Source organism: Alosa sapidissima, chromosome 7 (assembly GCF_018492685.1).
Source record: "Alosa sapidissima isolate fAloSap1 chromosome 7, fAloSap1.pri, whole genome shotgun sequence".
Taxonomy (NCBI): Eukaryota; Metazoa; Chordata; class Actinopteri; order Clupeiformes; family Clupeidae; genus Alosa; species Alosa sapidissima.
Genome location: NC_055963.1, coordinates 26,039,896 through 26,065,138, shown reverse-complemented (window position 1 = coordinate 26,065,138; position 25,243 = coordinate 26,039,896). Strand labels below are relative to the sequence as shown.

Sequence of the window (25,243 nt, the reverse complement as noted above, 5' to 3'; positions counted from 1 at the left end):
TTTTTTTCCGATAAAAAATATGTAAAACATGTGCAATTTGTGCACAGATGGAAGGAAATGTATTGCTCTTACCTCCACTTTTTCCACCACTTGTTTCCCAAAGGAGCAGACCTTTGTGGAGACTGTGATAGTCATGTTCTCTGAGCTGCTGTACTGACTGCTGACACCGTAGAAGGAGCCTGGACCATCCTGGATTCCACTGCTGTTTAGATCGGCCTGAAGGAGCCAAATGTCAGTAGTTATATTTTGTAGTTATATTTTGATATGCATTATTAGGGGCACAGCAGCATGTTTTTACGTAGGGACAGAACTGGATCATGTTGCAAGTTGGAGTGTAGGAGTGCATCCATGCCTGAGGGGGGCAGCAGAGAGGTGCTCACACTGGCACTAACCCAAAACTTAACAAGGAAGAAGGAGTTTTGTGGTCCTTTCTCATAAAGCTCCTTCAGCCCTCCTTTCTTCTCAGGGAACTTGTCATAAATCTGCCGAATGTCCACTGCCTCCAGAAGGGGGTCACTGTAAGAGGGGTTTGTCTGCCCAATGTGGACAAAAAGGTGTTTGCTGTACTGTGGAGGGAGAAGAGGAACACTTGAACTGGTGAAGCTGGATACCTGACATCCTGACGTGGCTGGATGGTTAAGCAGCTTTTTCATTGAAATTTTCTCAGGACCCTTTCAACTTCTGTACAGTCAAGGCTCATAATTTTCTCTATGAAAACTACAGTATGTGGTAAGGCAACTGCCAACACAATGAATTAATCAATATGCAGCAGCCAACATTTTTGTTTGAGTTCTGAATGCTGAAAGAAGGAAAGGGAGGACTGTTTAATCATGGTCATGATTATTGTGATGGCTTACTGTGTCAGGGTCTCTCTGCACCTCCATGAAGGCAGAGTATTCAAGCATACGCAGTTTGGATGAGGCGATGGTCCGGTCCTGCCACACTGGTACTGCTGTTGCTGCCGGAGGGAGTGGAGTGGGTAAAGGCTCGTAACCTAATAGTGACAGAGAACAACACTGATGACAGCAGTCCCATTGGAATACAGTGAAATGTGCATATAAATAACATTTGTTCTATTAAAATGTGCCTGTGTGTGACTAGGAAACCACAGTTAAAACTGTAGGAGCAGAGAGAGAAGCGCTCACTTGTTATAGGTGTAGGCACAGGGGGTTGTAGGTTGGGATACGGGCTTTGTGCGAATGGTTTGATGCTGCAACAGAGAAGATGACTGTTGAGAAAAACATTTTACAGATGCCTATTAAAACATTAGCTTACATTTCATATACCTACTGGGGAGGTAAGCTACATTAAAAATATTAAAATATTAAAATATTGTGAATAGACTTACTCCTGAGAAGGTCCAGGTTGTCCTGGGATGGGGCCAGGCCAAAACTGGAGATTAGAACACAGACAAATATTACAAGATATGATTTTCACAAACTATCACTACTGACTGGTCAATAAACACAGCAACTGTCATTTAGAGCAACCTAAAAGCCTAATCCTTACCCTTACTTTACTTCACACAACCAAAAAATACCACTTACAGTCCTCACTGTCAACAGAATGTCCACTTACTAAAATGGGCCATTAGAATAGCACGAGACCGTATGTTATGATGATGGACTTCTAAAGCTGGTGAATTTGACCGTCTTACCCGGGTAGGTGGGGGATAAGGGGGCTGGGACATGTGGGCCAGCTGGCTCTTCATCACACTCGCCGAGACGATCTGAGCCGAGGACAGAGCGGCCATGCTTTGCAGGGCCTTGTCTTTGGAAGCCTGGTCCTGAGGAAGGCGAGAGGGAAAAAAGAAGGTCAAGGCTTCCCTGAGCTCATTGTATACTCATGTACTTTTAAACAGTTTAAATGTATACATCCATTCATTTAAATACTTGAATATACAGTATTTAGCTTAACACATCTTGTAATTATAAAAAAGATGGCGGAAGACAACATGCTTCTCATGTTAATTGTGTCAAGCGTCAAATGCAAGTAAAGAACTTACAAATACAATATGCAAAGAGGTGGAATGTGTGGTTATAAAGAAACAGAGGTGAATATGTAATATACCAAAGATGGTAAGGGTGTGAGACAGAGGAACATAAAAGGCATAGAGCGTGTCTGCAGAAGTAGAAGCATTTCAGGATATCTGGTCAAGTTTACAGTGATATGAGAATACAGGTCACAGCCAAAGCATTCAAGTTCTTTAATAGGATTTAACCAACACCAGAGATTTAGAGTACTTCTGTGTGTCCAACATGGAGAGTTATCATCTTATTTGTGTTCTGTCAAAACCAATGTCAGATATGTGATAGATAAATATGTGATAGTATCTTTACAAATACTCCTTTCATATGCTGAGATGGTTTCATATCAAGAGAATCAGTGGAACATTGTTATGTTTTTTTTTTTCAAAGTTGACAGTGCTCACAGTCTGTTAAGGCCTCTTAAACAAATATTCCACCTCTCAAATCAGGTCCCATGCCCTTAAGGCCTCCATCTAGTTTATCTCCATCTTAGTCAGTAGTGTGTTTTGTATGTAAAAAAAGACAACACTGAGTTTCACTCGACAAGTTCTGAAACCACCGCACCCTCCAGTTCACTTCGGAACAGCTCATACCGGTAAGTAACCAAACTGGTTGTAGTTTTTCCTCTCAGGTGTGGTAGCCCACAGTTAGGAGTCCCTTATGAGGAGCATTTAGGGCACAGGGCAAGCAGAAGCCAAGCCAAAAGCTCTCATTAATCCTACAGAGGAAGGAACAGCCATTTCATATTTGCCGAGGTCATACTGCTGCAAAACAGGCAAAGCTATTCAAAAGCGACACCACTTACCAAGTTCATGGCCTAAATTAAAGGAAAGAAAAAAACATTATTGTGATAACGTCATAGATAACTGGGTAATAGGAATGTGTGCTTTTGTTTTTACTATTCTGTGAAGTGTATGATAAATGGATAATGGTAACTGATGATGGTGCTTAGATATTTGTAAATCTTTTTACTTGTGCAGAAGTAAAAAAAGTACACTTCACACTTTGTAGTCTATGTCTTGTCTATGTTATTATGTCCAATGATCCAGTTCTAATTTAAGTCAATGAAGTTACTGAATGAGTCATCAGGATGTAATGCTGTCTAGTATAGACAGTACAGCCGTAATGCTGTATACATTTGACTATCAATCTTTATGTCCTTAGATCAGATGAAACAACTAGGACTATGTAAGATGCACTGTGCACTACTTATGCCATGGCACACTTTTGACACTTAAAATGTCCCACGGCACACTAACATCCTGTGTGAAGAAAAAATAAACATACCATAGCCTAAAACTTCAAATAATACACAGATATGGCCTTATTATGGCTTCTATGCAAGACCTGCTCAATAAAACAAGCACCCTCTGTTTCATTTGTAGGACTATATCTAATTTAATTGTTGTTATGAACTGGATATGTGATGATTTTGTGAATACTGGATATGGGGCCCCCGTTGTACAATGCCTGCATACAACAAATAGTGCAATCATACAATCAATGAGAGCATGTGGTTATAATTCTTTGATGCAACAGTTGCTTTTCTGGACCAGTGAGTGACATTTGGGTAATTTTCTGAGGCACACCTGATGATCTCTCACGGCACACTAGTGTGCCCCGGCACAGTGGTTGAAAAACACTGCACTACTCATTATTTAACTGGTCTTCATTGTATCTTTGTTGACATTCAGATTAAAAATATCAGATTCAAATAGAACTCTCAAGAGGGGGGATATAACTATATATAATTATAGTAGGCCTACAATTCTATGATACCTTTATACTGGTGGTTTTAGTACAGACAAAATACAAACATATATAATTGACATGGTTATAGAAGATCATCAAAACAACTTAATTTTCAAAATGTTCATAAGCCAGTGTTTCTCAATTTTTTTCAGACCGAGGACCACTTAACCAATAATATAAAAAAAAAAATTCCCTGACCACGTAACTCCCTAAATATCCCAAAAAAAGACCACAATAGTCCTTCCACAACATACGACACAATACTCGATGAACCATTTCCATCATGTCTTGGAACCTTTGTTTTGTTAGAGGTTTCGCTTTTAACTAACCCCGTCTTGACAGTTTGATGCTAGTAAGCTAATTGTATTCCACATTCTCTTTCACTGGTCATGCTGATCATTTTTAACATAAATGAAAAGTGTAAACTAGCGTAGCTACATAGACAGGTACATAGACAGTGTCGCAAAACTGGCAGATTGCTGAAGTCTGCCAGGACCACTAAACAGACAACTCACATACGCACTCACAAATTTGCTTTGGAGTCGCGCATGGGCAGAGTGAGGAACTGATATAAAATATGATATTTTACCACATCTGCTTGCTGACTACTAAGGATAGTTTGAAGACCACACTGTCATAAGCTATTTAATCATGTGTTATGAAATTAAAATGTGAATATTAAACTCATGTAAATACAGTGTTTCCCATACATTGATTTATCTGTGGCGGCCCACCACAATATCAACATTGACCACCACCCAATAATTTTCCATGTTGTACTAAATTGTGCTTAAATCTAGTAAGCATCATAACCACGCTGCGCTAATTTGTTAAAAACTGTTGCATTCAAGTTAATTCTGCAAACCTACCACCACAAATAAAATGTAATTCTTCTCTTTAATTCTGAAACACTGAAATAGTGAATTGCTGGTAAGCAGAAATGAAAAAAGACTAGCGAAATGCAATGTGTTTACAATGTGTTATTTTGGGTTATGGTTGATCTCTAATATCATACATGAATGCTCAGACAACACAACAAATAAATTGGTGAGTGTTATTATATTGAGTAATACACTTAATAATGACCACAGGGGTATCAGTGAACAGTTGAAATAAACAGGTAGTTCAAATCTGAGATGATATGATGATCTGGAATCATGAAACAATCAAGGGCAGAGGGTAGGGGGTCTACAGGAAAAGTACAGGAGGATGTGTAGGGCTCGAATGAGTTCAGAGGAGTTAGGAGGTAAGTGTTAGTGTGTGGCACAGCACAGTACAGCCAGCCAGCTGGCAGCAGCACAGATAGGACTCACAGGAATGAACTCTCAGGTATGTACACACACACACACACACACACACACACACACACACACACACACACACACACATGCACATGCACACACGGGTTACATAACGAGGTCATTACATGCATGTCAAAGCGATTCAGGCAGCAACAGGTTAAGTCAATGTTTTCATAACCCACTCCAAAGCTCTACAGTATGCAAGAGTGCAGCATTTTCAAAGCGTTTTTTTTCTAGACTGTTTTAATAAAGGCATTCATAGACAGCTTTGCCAGTAAGTAACATGTATGATCCTAATTACCTCTCTATGTGATTTTGCATTGGTCTATGCTGAACAATGCAGCATCCTCTTTAAAGTCATTTACTGGCCTTAACATGAACCATCTCAGCAATGAAATGTAAGCATGGGTGTTGCGTTAACACATTCAATGTTTTTTTTTCTTCTTTTTTTTCAGTTAGACCCTACTGCAGTCAAGCTCGGTTAGCCCAGACACAAGCAACTGGAAGCCTTCGATTAGCCTGCAGACAAGCGCATACCTTCAGCTTTGACTGAATCTCGCGTGACTTTCTCCGCGCAAGAACCTGCAAATGGCTAGAGACCTGCAGAGGAAAGAGTGGAGGAGGACAGGGCAGGAAAAGGAAAGAAAAGAGGAGAAGAGGGAGAGAGAGAAAGTAACAGGAAGAGGAGTGACCAAGGAGGAAAGAGAGGCCCCTTCAAGCCCTTGCCACTAGGTGGCAGGTCAACCCTACCTTTATGCCAGCTTGGTACTCCCGTACTTTCTTCCGCGCTAACACCTGAATGTGACTAGACACCTGAGGTACGTGACACAGGGGGATAGATGTTGAACCGAGAGAACATAGTGGTTCATTTAAAAATGCTCATCTTCATAGCAGGTTAACTCAGTGTCAACATAGCTGGTTTCATACAGTACTACATGGATATAGTAAGGCCTAGAACATACATGCATGTTGACTCAACATAGTAATATGAGACAATAGCCTAAAGGTGATAATGATTAGGTGATATTCATTTCTAAGGATAATTGTGTTTACTTAACCTAATAACACATATTTCTTCATATAAACTTTCCCTACTGCTTGTGACTGATTATTTGGGAGGTAGGCCTAAACACAAATGGGTTTAATTAAAAGTAATTAAGCTTTATGTGCATAATACTTTTTCTTAAATTGGCAATTCCACGATGCTCAGTAGTCAGACTCACCTGCTTCCTTGTGCGTGTCTTTCCAGTACGCAGTTTAATGTATCTTGCTATCAACTCATTGCGACCTGCAAAACATAAAAGGAAAAGCAGAGTTGAGTCACATGCACTTTAAGGTCAAGACCAGGTGATGGCGCTAGACACAATACTAAATTACAGAGGGCTGTCTTCCAAAGCCTCTTTGGCATTTGTGTCTATTATAGAGGCAGAAAGAATGAATGGTTGTTTGACTGAAAAGGAACAGAAGATACCCTCTCTGAGCAGTTAATTAATCTGTGACAAGTTACACTGCACTCTGTGTTTTAAAGTAGTCTGTGTTTCAGCCTGTAGTGTCTGTCTACTGTGAAAAACAAATGGTGGGCCTATTTTATAATGACTCAGCATGAATATACCAATGATCTGAGAAGTTGTGGTTTTCCACAAATGATTTAATTCACTTAAAACAAACCCTTTCCTGCCACTAAACAGTATGCTTTCCTGAGCATTCAACATATCTGGTCAGAATTTTTTTCAGAATCTGAATTTCCTTAGTATAAAACTTTTTCAGAATTTGTTCAACAAAAACAGACTGAATAAGAACGGTAGCATTTATTATGGTAATGATTTTCAGACATGACGTATTTCAAGACTGCTACACCGATCATAACCTTTCTTGAATATCAATTCACTGCTACACGCAGCTCTACAGGCTCATAAAAATTTGTTTTGGACGGCCATGTTATTGCATCAAACCAGGCTGAGGAAGACGGGGAGTCGAGCCACCATCTGGCTATTAATAGACTATTGAAAAATCAAGGCTGTGGTGAATCTGAGTAACAGATAGGTCAGGTGATACGGGTGGTGACTCTAAAAACCATGACAAGAGACTGGACCACACTCCCATTACCAGCGAGTATGTCTGGGTGTCTGAGTGGCCAGTGCCAAAGATTTTCTTTCTATGAAAGATACTCAGCCTTGCCATGTGAAGAGTGCACGTCTGCCCTGCTGTGAAAGAGGAACAAGATGGAGAAATGGAGGGAAAACCGCTTCTGGCAGTTTGACTCGACGCTGACACGCACTGGGAGCTCTCTTCGTTCACGACTGACCTTGGAAACAGCTGTGAAGTTGTGGTCGTGAATCTTCTCCGCACCCCCACACACACTGACAACCAAATGGCTGCTCTCATTCTCCCCCCTCAACACCACCATCACCCCCCCCCCCCCACACACACACACACTCCCTCCAAAAGTCTCTGATCCTCAACAGACCCCTCCAGTTGGCCACTCCTGTGTGTATAACAACAAAAACAAAAAAGGCTGTTCAAATCACAGCTTTTACAATGTGGCAGAGCAGCTAAAAGGCTAAAGGGGTTTGGCCGAGGCTACTCTCAGCCCAGTGTGTCTGGGACACTTAAGGTGCTGAGCACAGTGGAAATCAAAAGTCTGGAAAGTTTCGCTAATGGCACGGAGAGCTCCCTGACGAGTCCACGGGACACAACTCCAGCTGTATTTCCTGTTCAGCAGCAAACGTGGGTGACAGGATTATGTATGCATTCCATATCATTCAGATTCTACACCGATTCTACTCCAAACTGATACAGAGCTATTACATCAGTTTAATGTGTTTCTAATACTTTGATTTGCAGTTTAACTTAATGTTGCTATATAATTAAATTTACATTTTATTTTTTTGTACAAAGTCACTAAATAAGTCCTTTACACAACAGATTAACTCCAGTTTGCGTCCTGTTTTGAAAAAAGGGTCTGTTCTGACACGTGTGGTTAAATCAAAATGTTCACCTCCCATTAAACTGCGTCTGGTTTCATACCCCTCGAAAATACTAGTAGTGTCATCTTGCTCTGTTCTTTTCATGACCCCTTTTCTGCAGGGACACAGCCACGCCCGACTCTGTGCCCCCCCGCGTTCCACTCATTCCAAGTAGCCCATCGCCTCCATGTTAACCAACCTCTTGGTCTGACAATAAAGAGGCCCTCCATTTAACCACTGCTTACTACCACCACAAAAACCGCCACACCCTCAATTACAATCAATAGCAACACTGAGGACTGAAAACACTTTTATCTCATCGGGTGTAGTCAGTAGGGCACTACTGAGGTCGAGGGGTTCAACTCCCTGGGGCGTGTAAAGTAGCAATAGAACTCAGGCTTTCGTGACACTTCATGGCCTCCACGACACACTAAGTTGCTTGAGAGAAAACACATGGGATAATTGGCCTAATCACATAGCTACTCTAAATCACGACAGGATTGTGAGAGCACAGTCAGACCAGAGAGAAGAGCAGCTGTTAAGCTGATGTGAAGCACTCTGAGCATAAGAGCTGATAGGGATAACAGGCTCACTATCATGGTAGGTGGACTTAATTATGAGCACAAAAAGACCAGCGGGTAGTGAAAAGATAGATGGTAAATAAGTAGGAAGTTAGAGGTTAGATATTACAGTAAGTAAGTCATAGGTAGTAAGTCATAAGAAAGTATGTACTATGTAGGTTGGTAGATATGTAGGCAGTTGGATATAGGAAAGAAAAAAGTAAATATGGTTATGGTTATGGATAAGTAGAAATTAAAAGAGAAAGAAAGACGTAGTGTGTAAGTATATACGTATATATATATATATATATATATATATATATATATATATATATATATATGAGAGAGAGAGAGAGAGAGAGAGAGAGAGAGAGAGCCTGATAAGTACATCCATAAGTAAGTAATTAAGCACCTGTAACACAAACACAGAGATCATTCTCTAAGCCTGGGGGTCTGACTAAAGCAGCCCCATTCGACCCTCCCACCCTGCAGGAACAGGCCAAACGAGAGGACCCCTTGGATCTTTGAAGCCGCTCCAAGACACACAGGACAGAAAGTGATCCGTGGGGCGGCCCGTTTGAAATCTTCTGGCACCAGTACAACGTCTCTGAAGTTGCCGCCAGGCTTCTTAGGGCACCTTCTTGGGGCACCTTGCACACAGTAGCTTTTGAGAGTCATGAGCCACACACCCCATTCATGTCTCAGAGGAACAGTGTGGAAAAGATAGGGGTGTTATGCAAGCAGAGGTACATGGATAAGAATGGGAGACAAAACATGTACCCTCACAAAGTTACATAGTCAGGCAACAGGACAAGAGATGTGATGATATTACTATAAAAATCTGAATAGTGATAGTTTATCTAACCATACTCTCACAAAGGCTTTTGTGTAGCATACTCAGGTGGTATTACTGAAAAGCTGAATAGTGATAGTAAAAAATCATTTGTCATAATTTATAAAAAGAAATCATTCAAATATGAGTGGGTCTTTGATCAACCTAAGGGAAACTATTCAAAGACCACTGTAAAACAACAACAAACACAACCATATTCTGGTGGCCTTTGAAGAGTATGATCCATGAGAGTTTTTCATGACTACCGGTAAATGTCTGGTGAACTCCACGTACCCACCCAATAACATATAGCCTTATAGCTAACACCACCACAGAACAGTGTGGGAACGCGGACAATGGACATCAAAGAGCAACGTTGCAAAATATTTTGGATTTAAATCCTAAACCTTTCTTTGTGTCTTTTATTAGTGACCTAATTTAATGTTTTCCAGTTGAAAGTTAATCTGAGCTTGTGAATGACAGATATGACATTAACTGAATTGACAGATTTTTAACAAGAAAACATCTGAATGACCAAGATTTTTTTAATCAGTTTAGTTTGAATTCTGGACCAATAAAATGTATCACAGCACTATGAATGGTAAAGGCCAGCTGGTGCTGTTTCAGTAGCAAATGGTCAACACAGGACAACACCGTTATGCACTAAAGCTCTGAGAGATATGGGGAGGGTAGAAGGTGTCTGTCAAGGAGTTTGACACATCAGCCACACATGGTTTGGTCAAAGGAGTTCACATTTGACACCTTTGGATTTAGAAGGTCAAGAGAAGGTGAGGGCCACATCTCCTCTAACCCTCTCTCTATCCTTCCTTCTCTCTCTCTCTACCCCTTGAGGGAGGTTCTATAATCACAGGCACTAAATCAATCTCTACTTCACTTAACCATGCACAATACATACATTTCCAGAATAAAAACTCAATAGACACCCTTTAAAAGAAATCCAATCTGATTTTCATTTAAAAGAAAAATCAGAGTCTTCATCTCAATGCAACACAGACACAGTGCTGACTCCAAAACCTCGATTAAACCCACGCCATATCAAGGTCTGGATAAATAGTGGACCCAACTGAGCCGCTGCCAAAGGAAAGTGCTGATTTGCATCCAGGCTCTTTCATGCCGAAGCCAGGAGAAAGAGGAAAGGAATAAAATTCAATCACCATGTCCCACTTGCTCTGAAACACGTCCAGCGAAAAGTGCTTCCTTCAACCGTTCCTACTGGGCCTTGCCCTTGTACTCAGCTTGTCCTTCTCCAAAACGGAAGACACACTTCTCGCCGAGGCCTGGAAACAGAACTGACCAGAAAGACTCGAAACGAGAATAGTCGCACGAGGCCCATATGAGTATTTGTAGATGTGTTAAGAGCTAATCATACCACTAAAACCTCGCTCTGAGTCTGAATGAGGTGGCAACAACGCTCTCCAAAATCCATTTTTTCCCTACTATGAATACTCATAAATGACAATCAAGAATATAGCCACAAGAGGCAATGCTGGGCCCAAGCACCTGCGATCCATGACATTTCGGAATTCAACATGCACTCACAAGTTGCAGCCAAATCAGCCAATGCTTTGTGACTTTATGACCCACTTTGTGTTTATTCAGCAAAATATTTAAATTAATTGCGCCACCATTTCAACACATTTCAACAAATCAACAATCCCTTTACTATTTATCATCAACAACATCTTGACATAATGTCCTCCATGTGTGTCAATATTGATCCTGTGCTACGACTGTAATAGCCATTCTATCTGTTGCCAGATGGTGGCGCTGTGGTAAATATGCATTATGGGCATGTGAATATCAACATAACCATAACAATTAATAACCTGTGAGGTTTGAGCCATGTCAAGCAATGCATGGCACATTTCCTGTTTATGTGGCGAGGTATGCAAATTCATCATATTGCTATTTCAGCACATTACAACATATCAAAAAAAGCTTCTTAATTTAAAATCACAAACATCTCAACATCATGTATACCAATTTTGACATGAGCACGAGACTCAATGACATAAGGGGGCGCTAGGGAGTCCCTGAGCCACCCCCGGGGCCAAGCCTTTGTCCGCGAGTGAATTATTTCACACCTGTTGGGCATGTCAAATTTCATGAGTTTTCGCCCATGGGAACCACCTCAAAAAAGGCAATGCACTGCAGAATAGGGTGCTCCTTATTTTTATAGTCTCCAATTGTCATGCTCTTAACCCTTCAAATTGTTCCTTTATATAAGAAAATACAGCATGCCAATTTTGATGGCAGTAACATAATAATTACTGGTAGCTCAATAGCTTTAAACTTTGAGTTGATTTTCTGTTTGATGATTTTCATAAAAACAGCTCATTTGAATTGGTATTGTAACTGGCTAGTAAAATTCCAAAACAATCTCCATAAAAGCATCTAATGCACCATATATTCCTAAATATGTATTTTAGATACATATTTTAGATACATATCTCAGTTTACTTATTGTAGAGCCTAAATCCAAATTAATCCATCCATGACTCGGTTTAGCAGATTTACCTTTCCTGGTGGAATCAATACATATTTCTATTGATGATCACCTTGGTTATTGTTTGGGTTTAGAGCACATTTTTTGGCCTTCATTAAAACATTCAAACAATTGTATCCACTGAACCCCAAATATTTGCCACAAAACTGTATGAGAAAAAACGCACCTTCACCATTCCTTGCTCAGCTTTGCTCAGCAAAATCATGGCAAAAACAAGAAGTGAAGTTTATTTGATTGGTTCCACCATACCAGAATTAGTTGGATCAAATCTGCCATCTATTAGAATGGAAGGTCACTGACAGATCTATCCAGACTGCAAAAAGTCAACACTGGCTGCTGAGCATCAGAAATAAGGGATTGTTGAAAACATGCTTTTTTTGAGATTGTTGTCATTGTTGTCATGTCAGTGTTGCTCTGATTTCAATAAAATGTAGTTCATTTGCAGCAACTTTTAATATTACTTGCATATCACAATAACGCAGCACAGCTTAACATAGGCAATCTTCCACATGATTGAGCTACCTCTAAATATATTTTTTTTGTCAAAATGTTTGCATATTTCTATAACCTAAGAGGTTAAGACACAAACATTTTGCACAAAAAAAAACTTGGACTTGATAAGGGCCACCCTACTGCAGAATGGAGACAAATTATAACGACTCTTATTCTTGCTTGACTCCGGCGTTCGGGCCCTAATTAAAGGATGGATATAGTTCTCTGATGCCAAAGCAGAACCCCCTACCCCCCACTCCTACTGGTAATCCGTCCCCTCAGGTTAAATTGAAAGCTGGGCGTGCTGTTAATGTTTGCTCCCCGGCTTGTAAAAGAAGTTTCCTGAGGACAGTCATCTGACTTTTGCATCAATATGCTCACGTCAACGCTAAAAATGGTTGGGATTAGCATCTGCCGACCATTTTCTGTGTGTGTGTGTGTGCATGCACGCGCATGTGTGTGTGTGTGAGAGAGAGAAGAGGAGAGAGATAGGGAGGGAGGGAGAGAGAGAGAGAGAAAGAAAGAAAGACAGAGAGAGAGACGTGGCTTACACCTGCACTTTAATGGCTTCGCCACCCACACCTTAAAGGAGGAAAAGATTGCCCCAGGGGTTTCCTATTATGGCCGATACAGTATATGAGCAGAAAGCATTCAGCCAAACAAAAGCAGGCTATGTGGCAGAGATCCAAACTATCCTAATTTCATGAAACAACATCATCACAACAACTTGTTGCCTACACTCAGTATAACCAGTAAAAAGTGAAAATGTTTCCATCATTCAAGCTAACAGTGACTACCCTTTTTAAGTTATGACTGAATGCTGAGTAGAATGACCAGGCTCACCTTACAAAAGAAAACTATGAAGTCCAGATATACTTTTAAAACCTTTGTACCCCCACACCTTTTCTTGTGCGAAAACCAAGTTCTAAAACAAACATATAGGGAGGGAGATTTATTGATTTATAGACAGAAAGCAAGCCAAGGAGGGAGTGAAAGGATTTCACAACCCCATACTCGTTTCCAAAAAAACATGCTTATCCTGTCAGACAGTACCAACAGGCACAACTAAAGATGGTTGATAAGAACAAAACCAGTTGGGAAAAGAAAATCAAAACCTTTCAATTCTGAAGACAAACTTCCTCATTAATGTAAAACTGTGTGTGTGTGTGTGTGTGTGTGTGTGTGTGTGTGTGTGTGTGTGTGTGTGTGTGTTCATACAGTATATATATGAGTGTGTGTTTGTATGTGAATTGTAATCTGTTTTTCAACCACACCATCTCTCCACACCTGCAAGACCCAATCAATGTGGGTTAAACGTGTTAGTTGAACATGTTGAGGCTTGTTTTTCCTGCTTGTGTTAAGGACTGCATTGATTTGAGGCATATACCTGACTGGAGAGAGAGAGAGAGAGAGAGAGAGAGAGAGAGAGAGAGAGAGAGAGAGAGAGAGAGAAAGAGAGAGAGGAATAGTGGAGATTTGGCCATTACCTACGCTTGACCTTTTAGAAAGAGGTCAAATGTTAAAGGAAAATTCCAGTTTTTAGCACTTTAAGGCCCTTTTCTGGTTTGTTTTGGATGAACTAGAGTGGTGGACACCGAAATTTTGACGATTGGTCCTGTCTCGACTTTTCTGACTCGTTTTGAATCGCCTTTGACTTCTCAAGACTACTTGAGGCTACTCAAACATGTCCTAAAACAACCCTTAACGTTCGTTTTCAAAACTGTACAACTCACCGAGTGGTTAGTGGTGTTCATTGATTATTAAAAACAAATATATCGGCGCAATGTATGATTTCAATCCAGTTATTTGCTGTTTTTTCAAGACAACTCACAACCGCGTATAAACTTCCGCTCAATATTTGAGCCTGAAGCATAGACGGTGGCGCAGTAATATCAACGTGCAATGAGTCTTCCAACAGAAATCTATGGGATTTTACAAAATGCCAAATAAAAGACGACAGAAACTGTATTTCGCTACGCTACTTGTTTTGGAACATCAACGAACACCACTAACCACTCGGTGAGTTGCACAGTTTTGAAAATGAACGTTAAGGGTTGTTTTAGGACATGTAGCCTACTACAGTATGCCCATTGCCAGCCACCCTGACCAGTCAAAGGCGATTCAAAACGAGTCAGAAAAGTCGAGACAGGACCAATCGTCAAAATTTCAGTGTCCACCACTCTAGTTCATCCAAAACAAACCAGAAAAGGGCCTTAAAGTGCTAAAAACCGGAATTTTCCTTTAACTCCTCTGGCCCCAGGGCTACCTCTGCGCAAGCTCTTAAGATTCTGTGTCACAGATTTCCCAGATCCAGCACCATGTGTATCTCCAGCAGCTTAATAAAACATACAGAGAAAGAAAGGAAGAGTGAGAGAGAGAGAGGAGAGAGAGTGAGGAAGAGAAGAGCGAGAGAGAAAGTAGATCTCTCCTGGGAGAAGCCCTCGTTGAAATACAGCCCACGCGGCGAGTGAGCAGCGCTTCTGGTAAGAGCTGTGCAGCTGAGGGTGATGTCATACCTTCATACCAGAGCCTATTCTCATTTCTGTTTGTGAGTGGGCCAAGTCATCCGACTCAAAATAGAGGAGTCAGACAGAAAGGACACGGCCGAAGCAAGACTAACCAAAATAAGACGCTCTCCGCCGTTAAGACTTGCCATAAATTGACTTAAACAAACAAACAAACAAACAGAAAAAACCCACGTTGCTTGTCAATTTATTCCCGACAAAACAACCTGGCAACACATCATAGCTGCAGGACGGTATACAAGTCTCATTAGCGCAGTCGGGTTGCTGGGTGAGATCTGGGAACGGAGTCGTTAAATGAACTTTCATGCAGCAAACATAGGGGTGACTCAATTACATCTTCTGCTTCCTATTACGGCCCAGCAGGAGATCCGTGGTCATTATGATCACCACGAGGGATGGGTTCTTAGCTCAACACTCTTTCTCTCTCCTATGGGCTTAATCACAACAGAAACGCCACAACGACGACCCATTCACACACTCCACCATTCACTCAGGCTCAGCCTGGGCTTAGGCTAGTCTGTCTACTCACAAGCTGTGTCACATGTTTAAAGACATCAGCAACGCTCGGGTAAGCACAATAACATAGAGAACAAGGACCACCACAGCTCACACGCGCACAGCGCTGTTGGCACTTTAGCGAGTCTGTGTTCAGTGGGGTGGGAAATGCCACAGAGTGCACAATATGTTGCTATCATGATACATGGGCTATGACACTATGTTATACTCAAGAACTACATGTAGGTCTTGTACCTTATTCTGAACTTCAGCACCAATGTTACCACAGTGAACATATGTACCAAAGTCATTAATCAATCAAATAATAGAAAATGGCAAAACTGGGTGCCGTTGTATTGATCCAGTGTTGTGCTGAAAAATATTGCAATTACTACACTACTGATCTTTGTTTCTCCCATATTGAGAGATCGTTGATCAGTAGACCATGATGGAAAATTAGTTTTGAGCATAGTCAATGAGAATCAGAGAACACAAAATAAAATGTCTTAATAGCAACATATTTTTTCCAGTTGGGCTTTTAATAGCATTAAGTATTCACTGAGCCTAATGACCGACTGTGTAAAGTTACTGCATTCCCAGCAATCAATCTGTGTGTGTATGTGTGTTGACTGAGCAGATCTGGGAGCATTGATCTAGCAAAGACGGAAACATGACAAATAAAATAAAAAGTTGAGTGGGTTTATTATGCTTTCACATGTTTTGTCCAGATGCGGGTGTTTTCTTCTCCAGTCTGGACCCTAGCGTGCCCTGAGTGAGCCATCTGAACTTGAGCACACTAAGCAGGGGGCACTCGTTGGGTAACGCAGCGGCCCGATTTGGATCCTTACATCATGGGGGCCGGGGGGGGGTGACATACACCACTCAGCTGGGGCTGAGGTCGGACTGGCAGAGAGAGAGAGAGAGAGAGGGAGGGAGAGAGAGAGGAGAGAGGGAGGGGGTTAGAGAGAGAGAGAGAAAGATAAGCAGAGAAAGAGAAAAAGAGGCAGAGAAATAGAAGGTGAGAGAGTGGTACAGAAAGCGAGAGGGAGGGGGTTAGAGAGATTGACAGAGAGAGACAGAGAGAGAGAGAGAGAGAGCGAGAGAGAGAGAGAGAGAGAGAGAGAGAGAGAGAGAGAGAGAGAGAGAGAGAGAGAGAGAGAGAGAGAGACGCATATGCGTGGTAGTGGCGAGTATGACAAGCGAAAGGGGATAGTCTGACCAGGAGACACAGGGAGGGTGGGGGGTGGTGGACCAGGGAGACACAGGGAGGGTGTGGGGTGGTGGAGCAGGGAGACAGGGGGGGGGGGGGGGGGGGGGGGGGGCGCAGAGGAGAGGTCGGCCTCGTCAGCCAGCACTACCACAAAAGGAGAAAATGCTTGGCCGTTGAAACAAACCTTCCCCTTCTGTCGCGTCAGGATTATGTATCCTGTCACGGCGGTTCAGATCGCGCGGGCCACGGCCGGGCCCAGACCCAGGCCCACGTTGCTCTGGAATGCCCGTCCCCTCTCGCTAGCAAGTGGGGAGAATGATCGGAATCTGGGCCGCCGTCCAAAGAACTTTTCTAGAGCTGGAGACAAGGGGGGTCAAAATATAACTCCTTTCAGCCCCAACAAAGCTCTTGAACGCAAACTCTCACGACCCCCACCCCCACGCAAACTCCAAATTCACACAAACGTCCATGACCTCCACCCAAACAATTACACACACACACACACACACACACACACACACACACACACACACACTATCACACCTCTGCTGCCACAATCACCGTTTAGGACAGATAAGAGTAGACAGAGGAACAGGAGCCACTGCAAAGACTACCACGCCGCTAGAGTTAAGCAGAGCCACCACCTCGGATTCACCACTGACACTGAATCACCAGCTATACAGTATGGCATCCAAAACTCCATCTGTCCATTGGCCTGGCAGCGTTGGCTTGAATGTCTTGCATTCGGGGATTTAAGAGGCTGTAACTGGCACAGAGGTGTTGAATCATTAACAGTGACACAGCAGTGACTGTCCAATAATGGGAAAAGGGCCTGCTTACAGACCCCCCACTGGGGGAATGAGTCAGAGCTTTTCACTGCCCAGGCAACAGACCTACTGCATTACCATGAGTGTACTCTCCCAGTCCACAGACAAACTGCATTAACCCATTTACTCCTGAAATGCCTGCTAAAAACACCTATAGAATCCTATGGCATTCTAGACGAAATAACCTTATTTCCTGAGGGTTTTCTGAAAAAATACTAAGAATTGTCAACGTCTACCAAAACCTTACTATCTAAGACTCTTCACACCTAGAAACATGAAATAAAAAGCATGCTGCGCTACGCAGCAACCAGCGGGAGAGTCAATGTTGCGCTATGCAGCAACAGGCGGGAGATAGAATGGGTTCAGCACGAATGGGTCTGGACTTTTACGGGCTTTTCCCAAATCACGGAAGAAACTTCGACGCAGCGGTATAGTAGCGGATAATCAGGCAAGTCTTATTTAAATAAACTCCTGTTGCACTTACAAACTTTCTAATGCCTCGTTATTGGACTAAAGGTCATAGTTGTACTACTGCAGAAGTTTCGTACCATTCAGGGCATTATTAGTGGGGTAATTTACAAGATAAAAGTTGGTTCCATCACGACTGCAGAACGTCATTAGTTTCTGACAGCGCTACTCGACCAGGGTTCGACCAAGGGGAAAAAGGTTCTGGGAGGGTGTTTGGCTCGGGGTCATGGTGCAAAGGACCCTAGGGTGAAATTACTCCGAACCATCGCTTTAATATCAGTGGACATTCTGAGTCCACAGACATACTGCATTACTATCCACAGTCCACAGACGTACTGTATAAGCACAAGTGAACAATGAAGTCTTGTGATGATGAATACAAGACTCTAATATAAATAAATAACATAACACACATTTTTGTTTAATAGTTGGAATATATAGTACCATCTCTGCAGACCACTTCTCATGTTGTGTTGGGCCAAGCAGCTGTTTGCACTTCCCTTCAGTGGGTTACTCACCATACATCTTTCCCTCGTCGGAGAGGATGATTTTCCGGCGTCCACAGGGAGGGTAGATGGCGAGCGCCTCCTGGAAGCTCTGCTCGATGTCGGGGCTCCACACGCCCTCGGCGTCCCCGTCCATGCCCGCCTTGTCCAGCCCATCAGCCCCATCCTCGCGGCCCTCCTCTGGGCTGCCGTTGGCGCTCCACTCGTTGGATGCAATGGTGGCGGCTCCCCCTGGGCCCAACCGAGAGCCCCGCACTCAGGACTGCTGGAGCAGACAGAGAGAGATGGAGAGAGAGATGACACAGAGAGAGAGACAGGAGGAGACAACCAAACAGACACAAAGAGTGTCAGAGGAAAGGACAGACAGAAGGAAGAGAGAGAAAAGAAAGAGAATCCTACTGTCAATACCACTCGTCTTGCATGGTAATAATCACCTGAGCATATCAAAGCTGCTGAGTATATAACTGGTAAACTAAAAACATTTAAACTGACAAGAAGGTCAAATCTGCTGAGTATAAAATGACCATCTAGACTCTACATATCATTTCAGGTGGTTGGTGCTGTCATGAGCTGAAGATTACCTAAGCCTGCCTTAAATAAACAATCATTACCACCACCTCAACCCCAGGATCACTGGCACAAGTGATGCACATCAGTCTGCAGCACATCTGCTTATGCAACTATAGAAAGGGGAGACCAGGAGAGGAAACAACAAACAACCAAAAAAAGTCTGTCTGGACAGGCACAACAAGCTTGGCCAGGCCTGCCAAGCAAGGTGACAAATTTTTAAGACTCCTGATGTCAACTGCAATTCAGGTGGTAAGATATCAGATTCACTGGCAATGCTTTACGGCTTTCACGAGATGAGCTGGTATAAATAGCTTTGGCATTGGGGAACCGTCTAAGCCATCATGGGCAAATGCACCGACCATGAGGCACTCATAAATATCCACCAGACAGTCCTGGAAGGTCAACAAAAGACTCTGAGGATGAGCACAATAACCCGGGATGATGCAGCACTTTATTGACAGTTATCCTCCCTCCACAGATCTCGAGTTGGTTAAAATGTCACAGATATGACGTTCAGTATTTTGTGAGAGATTCAGCGACAGGATCACAATTATGACAACACACCACCACATCCACACCTCATACCAGGGCCATGAGCGCGCCCGGTTTCACCCGTCTGCTGTGCCATCTCTCCTCACCAGTGCATGCAATACAATTTCCCCCTAAACTCTAACCTGTTAGTAACTCTTTTCTCTTGAGGAAATTGCAAATTCTTAAGCCCTTGCTGTAGTTTTCCTCCGTGATTGGGGCCACATGTAAAACAAATCCAAAATATCTTGAAATGAAATGGAGTTTACAGAGGACGTTAATAAGCCCATGCCGCAGAGGATTTTTGTGGTTGTTTGATTTCATCCCATTGTGGCGTTCCTGCTGCCGAGGCATCTTTTTAAAGGGGCTGTACATTTCTGGAGCCATGTCCTCCAAATCTACATTGCTCGGGAGACGGGGGAAAAAAATAGGGCTTCGGGGGTTAACATTTTTCGCTGATTCTTGAGGAAACGAACAAACAGAAATGAGTACATGCTGCCATTGAGAGTTAGGGCACACAAGACTTCACCGCAACATAATTTATTGTGTGTTGCATTCAACAACCAGGAAAATAAAGACGACAAGAAGAAAGAGATGAAAATGAATGAACTCAACAGTTCTTCAAATGCTCTCAGATGCAGTACTTACCTACTCTGAACAGTGCTACTCTGTTAATGAGGTTAACTGAGATTCTTCAAAATACATTTCTACAACAGTACAACTGATGAAGATACACTGCATTTGAGTTACGGTAGTAATTTAGGGACGGCTATTAAGCTTCCACTGTGTCATTTATTTTCCAGTTTTGCAGTACAGATAAAAAACGAACTCTTACAAGATAAAAGGGATAGAAAACAAATAACCCCACACTAACTGGCTTTAGGGAACGTAGCAAAAGACTGCCATCTATAAGACTGCCATCTCAAAGTTGGTATAAGATTATGGCCGAGCGTTAAACTCTGATATTTGCTGGAGAGGCATCGGCATGGATCAACAGTGTTGGGGAGCGCGTCTGAAATTCCAGACATGCCCTTATTAAGAAAGCAACAGCGCCATAGAGCTACAAACCTCCCCTCTCCTCCCTCTGCGACCCCCCCCCCCCCCAACCCCCTGGGAGCTCCCCTGTGTCACCCTCGCACCCCTCCCTCTCTCTCTCTCTCCTCCCTCTCTCTCCCTCTCTCTCTCAGCTTATGAACAGCCCTGTCCAAAAAAGGACAGGAGACTAAAGGAGTCACGAGGGGCGTGAGTGAGAGGAGGAAGGGGGTGTGTGGCTCGTCTGACCAATTTAGGTGACCACAAGGGCCCAGAAAACTCAAGGATCTCTCCCCGAAGAGACGAACGTGTCTGGAGGCTTCGGTCCTGTCCAGTTCTGCAAGCTAAGAGAAACACTAAACTCTTAAACCATCTATGCTTAAAGAAAGAGAGAGGGGGAGAGCAGGAAAAAAAAATCACGGCGTAGTCCTTAAACAGTTGTGACAGGGAGCAAAAAGAACATAAGAGACATTGGCCATAGCCCAATGCCCGCAAAGCAAGAGAGCAAACAATGAAAATCGTTTCCATTTTATCCCGCAGCCCCGACTTTCCCCCCAGAAAAAGAGTTTAGAATTTCCTAACAGAATTTTTCCCTTTGGCTCAGAAGAAAAAATAAAAGAATAGCTGTTTTCATAAAGAGCCGTCACTGGAAGGGCCAAATCATGACTTGTTTTTATATTAGCTTACCAGAGCACAGCCTGAAATGCTCATAGAGCGGTTTGCACCAAGAGTCAAGTAGCTAATAAATCTTCATAAAATTGAATGAGTTATAGCATTAAGAATTTCCACATCATAAGTAGACTACTTTTAAGATGGAAAAAGAAAAAGAAGGGTTCTCCACATTGTAATAAGTCTTCCTACTTGGGCAAGAATTTCAGTGTTTGAATGTATTGTGTCTGCGCGTAATACGACAATGTCAGTTAAGGCATTGTAATGCACTAATTACACTTTTTCACTTCTGATATAAAAAGTATTAAACATGTCCTCGCCATTCCAAGCATTTTACTGAATATTCTGTATTTAGCCATGACAAAAACCTATTTAACCTCTGAAACCAAAGCAATTACATTTAACCACCACTGGCCAGAGAAGAGAGTCTTGGTTCACAATTGAAGAAAACACCAAACAAAAGGAGCGAGCCTGTTTGAACAAGTCCAAATTGGCCTGAGCTACCCTCTAAGTGAGAAGTAAACATTGACCTGCAGGTCAACCGCACACCAACATCTGTGAGCAAGATCCAGTCCACATTCACAAATTAAGGCTGGGCGATCCTGAAGTTAAGCTTTTGACCTCTGTGAGGAAGATAAGCTCCCAGCTATCCGGCTGACAGAATCTTTGCTAAAACATTCAAAGCACTTACTTCTTTTTTCGTTATTTTCAAACGTTGCATTAAAAGCATAAAAAACATCTTTACAAAATAATGTTAACATGCTTTACTTTTTTTTATTTTACACTAGAATTTTCACAGCTTAATTTGTAGATGAATATGTCCAAATAACTTGACACTTTAACCACTGTAGTTTTGTGCATTGTACCATAGTTCTGCTTAACTTTGATGTTCTGAAGTAATTAGTGGCACAAAGTTTTAGCTCCTTCATTAGAGACTCAACACTATAGATGACCATAATATATAGCTGTATAATATGTGTGATTTGTAATATATAGTATCCTACACAACTGAAAATTACACTTTGTGTTGATCCAAAATACAGACCATGAGTTGATGTAAGGCAAAAGGAACACCACTTTTTGAGGCTTTTTTCCCTTTATGTTCGTAGAAGCGGTAACACCTGTCAGCAGAGAGCAAGCCTTCAACTATACACACCCACTGCCTGACCTTAACACACACGCACACACACACACACACACACACAGAGAGAGAGACACACACAAGCATATGCCCTCTCACAAAGAACAACAGGACCAGCATTCAAGGAGCAGCTGTTCTCTCCGGTCAGATTACAGATAAGGAAGACATTTTAAGGCCCGGCAGAGCAGGACTGCCTTGTCTGATGGGCCCGTTGGGCTAGAAGACCAAACGGGCCAGAATGGCCTCCTGACACCGGTTTTACTGCATTATAATTTAGCCTGAGGAAAACACTTAACCAGCTAACCTGTGTATTTGAGAAATGCTGTGTATTTGAGAAAACAGCATGACGCATAATGTTACCATATACAAACTGCGCTATAATACAGGCTACAAATGATTCGGATTGTACATAAGTAGACATTTTACATGGCTGCTGGATATGATGAATTAATGTCACTTCATGCATTACAACATAAATTATTCCAAATAAACAATATACTAAATGACTGTTAAAATGTACTGATCAGATACTGAGCTCGAAACTGTAAATGTAGCCAGTGATACTAAAACAAAACTCAATTGAATGCTTTCTTAATGGTCTCTGAAGAGAAGGTGGGAAGTCTTCCTTATCTAAATGAAACCAATGTCTTATTTGCATATTGCTCTTTCATTTGAAACAACAAAATCTAATGACTTAGGTATCACCTGCTGCAGCCTCCTCCACCCAACCAAGGACCAGAAAAACAAGTCTGACTTCAGAGAGGGAAGAAGTACAGCCCACAATCTGAGTCTAGCACAACCCAGTTTTGAAATTATATGTAGGGCTGTTGAGAATAATCTGTGCATTCATAAGGAAAGCATCAAACTGAGCTGTCTTTCTTTGTTGTGATGGTCATGGCACATTAGCATCATGTCATAGTACATTATTTCATAGTACACTGAGTGCTTCAATCTTTTAAAAAATAATACTAAACAACTCAAAATTGAGCCACTATTTACATTTAGATTTATATATGATAAAACTGTTTAAATACTGTACCAGGCCAATATACACAATGTGATATAATATGTATCATGTATCAATTTGGTCATGGAACTCCTCTATATCACCACTTTAACCTCAGTTCATCTCACTGCTCCTGACTCCTGAAAGTCCTTGATTTTCCCAGTTCTCAAAGCCATCATTTGAGTGGATTTAGGAGACATTCTGACTTGGAGCCTCTTCTGCTCATACTCTCCCATGATTAACTACACACAAGGGGCCAAACAGTATCTCCACTCTCCAACAACTTCCTCTCACTTCCTGTCTGATTACACATGCAGGAAATGGACACAGATGTAGAGCCTCATCTGCAAGATTTTTTTTTCCTTTTCTTTTTTTTTTGTGGAGGAACCATTTAAGTTCTGTCGGCTGTACAGTGTGCCTTCACCACCATTCCTCATGGATCTTTTATGCTTAACGTCAGTAACATCACTGGCATAGTTCAGAAATTGTCTCATCAACAGCCATGAGATAGTTACTTTCAACTGTCTTCAAATTATTCAAGTCCTGCTAAGCTGAAGAACATATGTGATACTGGCTCATATGAGAAGAATAGTGCAATGGCAAAGTCTATTTGGCTGACATCACACCTTATTACCACACCAGTGATTGGTCATGTGCACAACATAGGCATAAATTGGCTACATTCATAAATGATCAGATAGAAAAGTATATATTACAAGGATTATGCATTGTCCTTTATATTTTACACCATCATCACTGTAGTGCAAGGCAAATGTAATGTAATGTGTCAAGCCCAAATGACTGAACACAGGGAGTAGCACTTCCATCTCCCAAAGGGTTTGGAAAATTTAAATCTCAGTATGGGATAGCTTACAATAAGTCATTCACATAATGGTTTGATATACAAAGCAACACATGAACCATGGTCTGATTTCAGTCACACATCAGTAAAAGGTCCTTGTGTTGTGCTCAAAGCATGCCACAGATATCATGCCATAAGGTTTCCTAAGTAGTGCAGATTCCATATAAAGCGCCCCATGTAATACACAAAGAAAAACACTGGTATGGAAATATTTGCAAGTATTTCTTTCTGATGGAATTTGGTACACTAGGTGCATGTGCTGGGAATCAGACACACATATGTCCCAAAAGCAAATGAAAAAGCAGTGCCACAGGCTGAGAGAAGGCCGGGGAAATAAGATCATCCATATCCCAACCAGACTGGAAGAACACAATTTAAGAGTCTGGAAAAAGAGACATACCTGTACCTGACACAAGGCAAGGGCATATTTCTGTTTTAGACAACACACACACACACACACACACACACAGCACAAACCTACGGCATGCACCTACGGTAACTATAGTGTGCATGCCATTTTTCTTGGGAACTACTGATCAATCACTAAGTGCACTAAGTCTATAAAGCCAGTGCTGTTTTAATATCCTCAAGAGGAGCTCTTCAGAAATATAATTTAACCCCTGAGTCTGTATGACATAGGCCTACATAGGGATTTAATTGAGGTGATGTCAGGACAGTAGAGATAAACAGAACTCAAGATCAACAAAATCACATTTGACATTAGGCTAAATTGACAATACCCACTTAACATAGTTTATATCACATCAGTACATTGATTATTACAATCTATTAACCAAATGCAAAACTAAATGAGTGTAATAAGGCAAATATTAAAATAGGCTACAAATTACAAAACAGCCTCCTTTACATTGACAACTGTGAAAGTTAAAGTTGCTGAGATTTCATTTGAAATGATGAAAGTAGAACACTGTAGTGTCACAAAAAAT

The 25,243-nt window shown here is 41.9% G+C and overlaps 1 protein-coding gene across 9 annotated transcripts in view; it reads right to left on the bottom strand.

Annotated features, from left to right (window-relative positions):
- Positions 1-25,243, bottom strand: part of tead3a (TEA domain family member 3 a) — a 30,255-nt gene that overhangs the window by 3,296 nt on the left and 1,716 nt on the right. Inside the window, exons 2-11 of one of the 9 annotated variants that reach the window (XM_042096722.1) lie at positions 18,501-18,753; positions 6,304-6,368; positions 5,618-5,680; positions 2,833-2,844; positions 1,658-1,786; positions 1,349-1,392; positions 1,146-1,228; positions 858-994; positions 393-566; positions 73-216 (exon numbers count right to left, since the gene is read on the bottom strand). In XM_042096722.1, coding sequence (XP_041952656.1) covers positions 73-216; positions 393-566; positions 858-994; positions 1,146-1,228; positions 1,349-1,392; positions 1,658-1,786; positions 2,833-2,844; positions 5,618-5,680; positions 6,304-6,368; positions 18,501-18,624 — 975 coding nt within the window. In that variant the 5' untranslated portion in view covers positions 18,625-18,753. Of the gene's footprint in view, positions 1-72; positions 217-392; positions 567-857; positions 995-1,145; positions 1,229-1,348; positions 1,393-1,657; positions 1,787-2,832; positions 2,845-5,617; positions 5,681-5,830; positions 5,894-6,303; positions 6,369-18,500; positions 18,754-25,243 lie in introns of all 9 variants that reach the window. The other 8 variants (XM_042096721.1, XM_042096723.1, XM_042096728.1 and 5 more) reach the window with 8 other exon arrangements.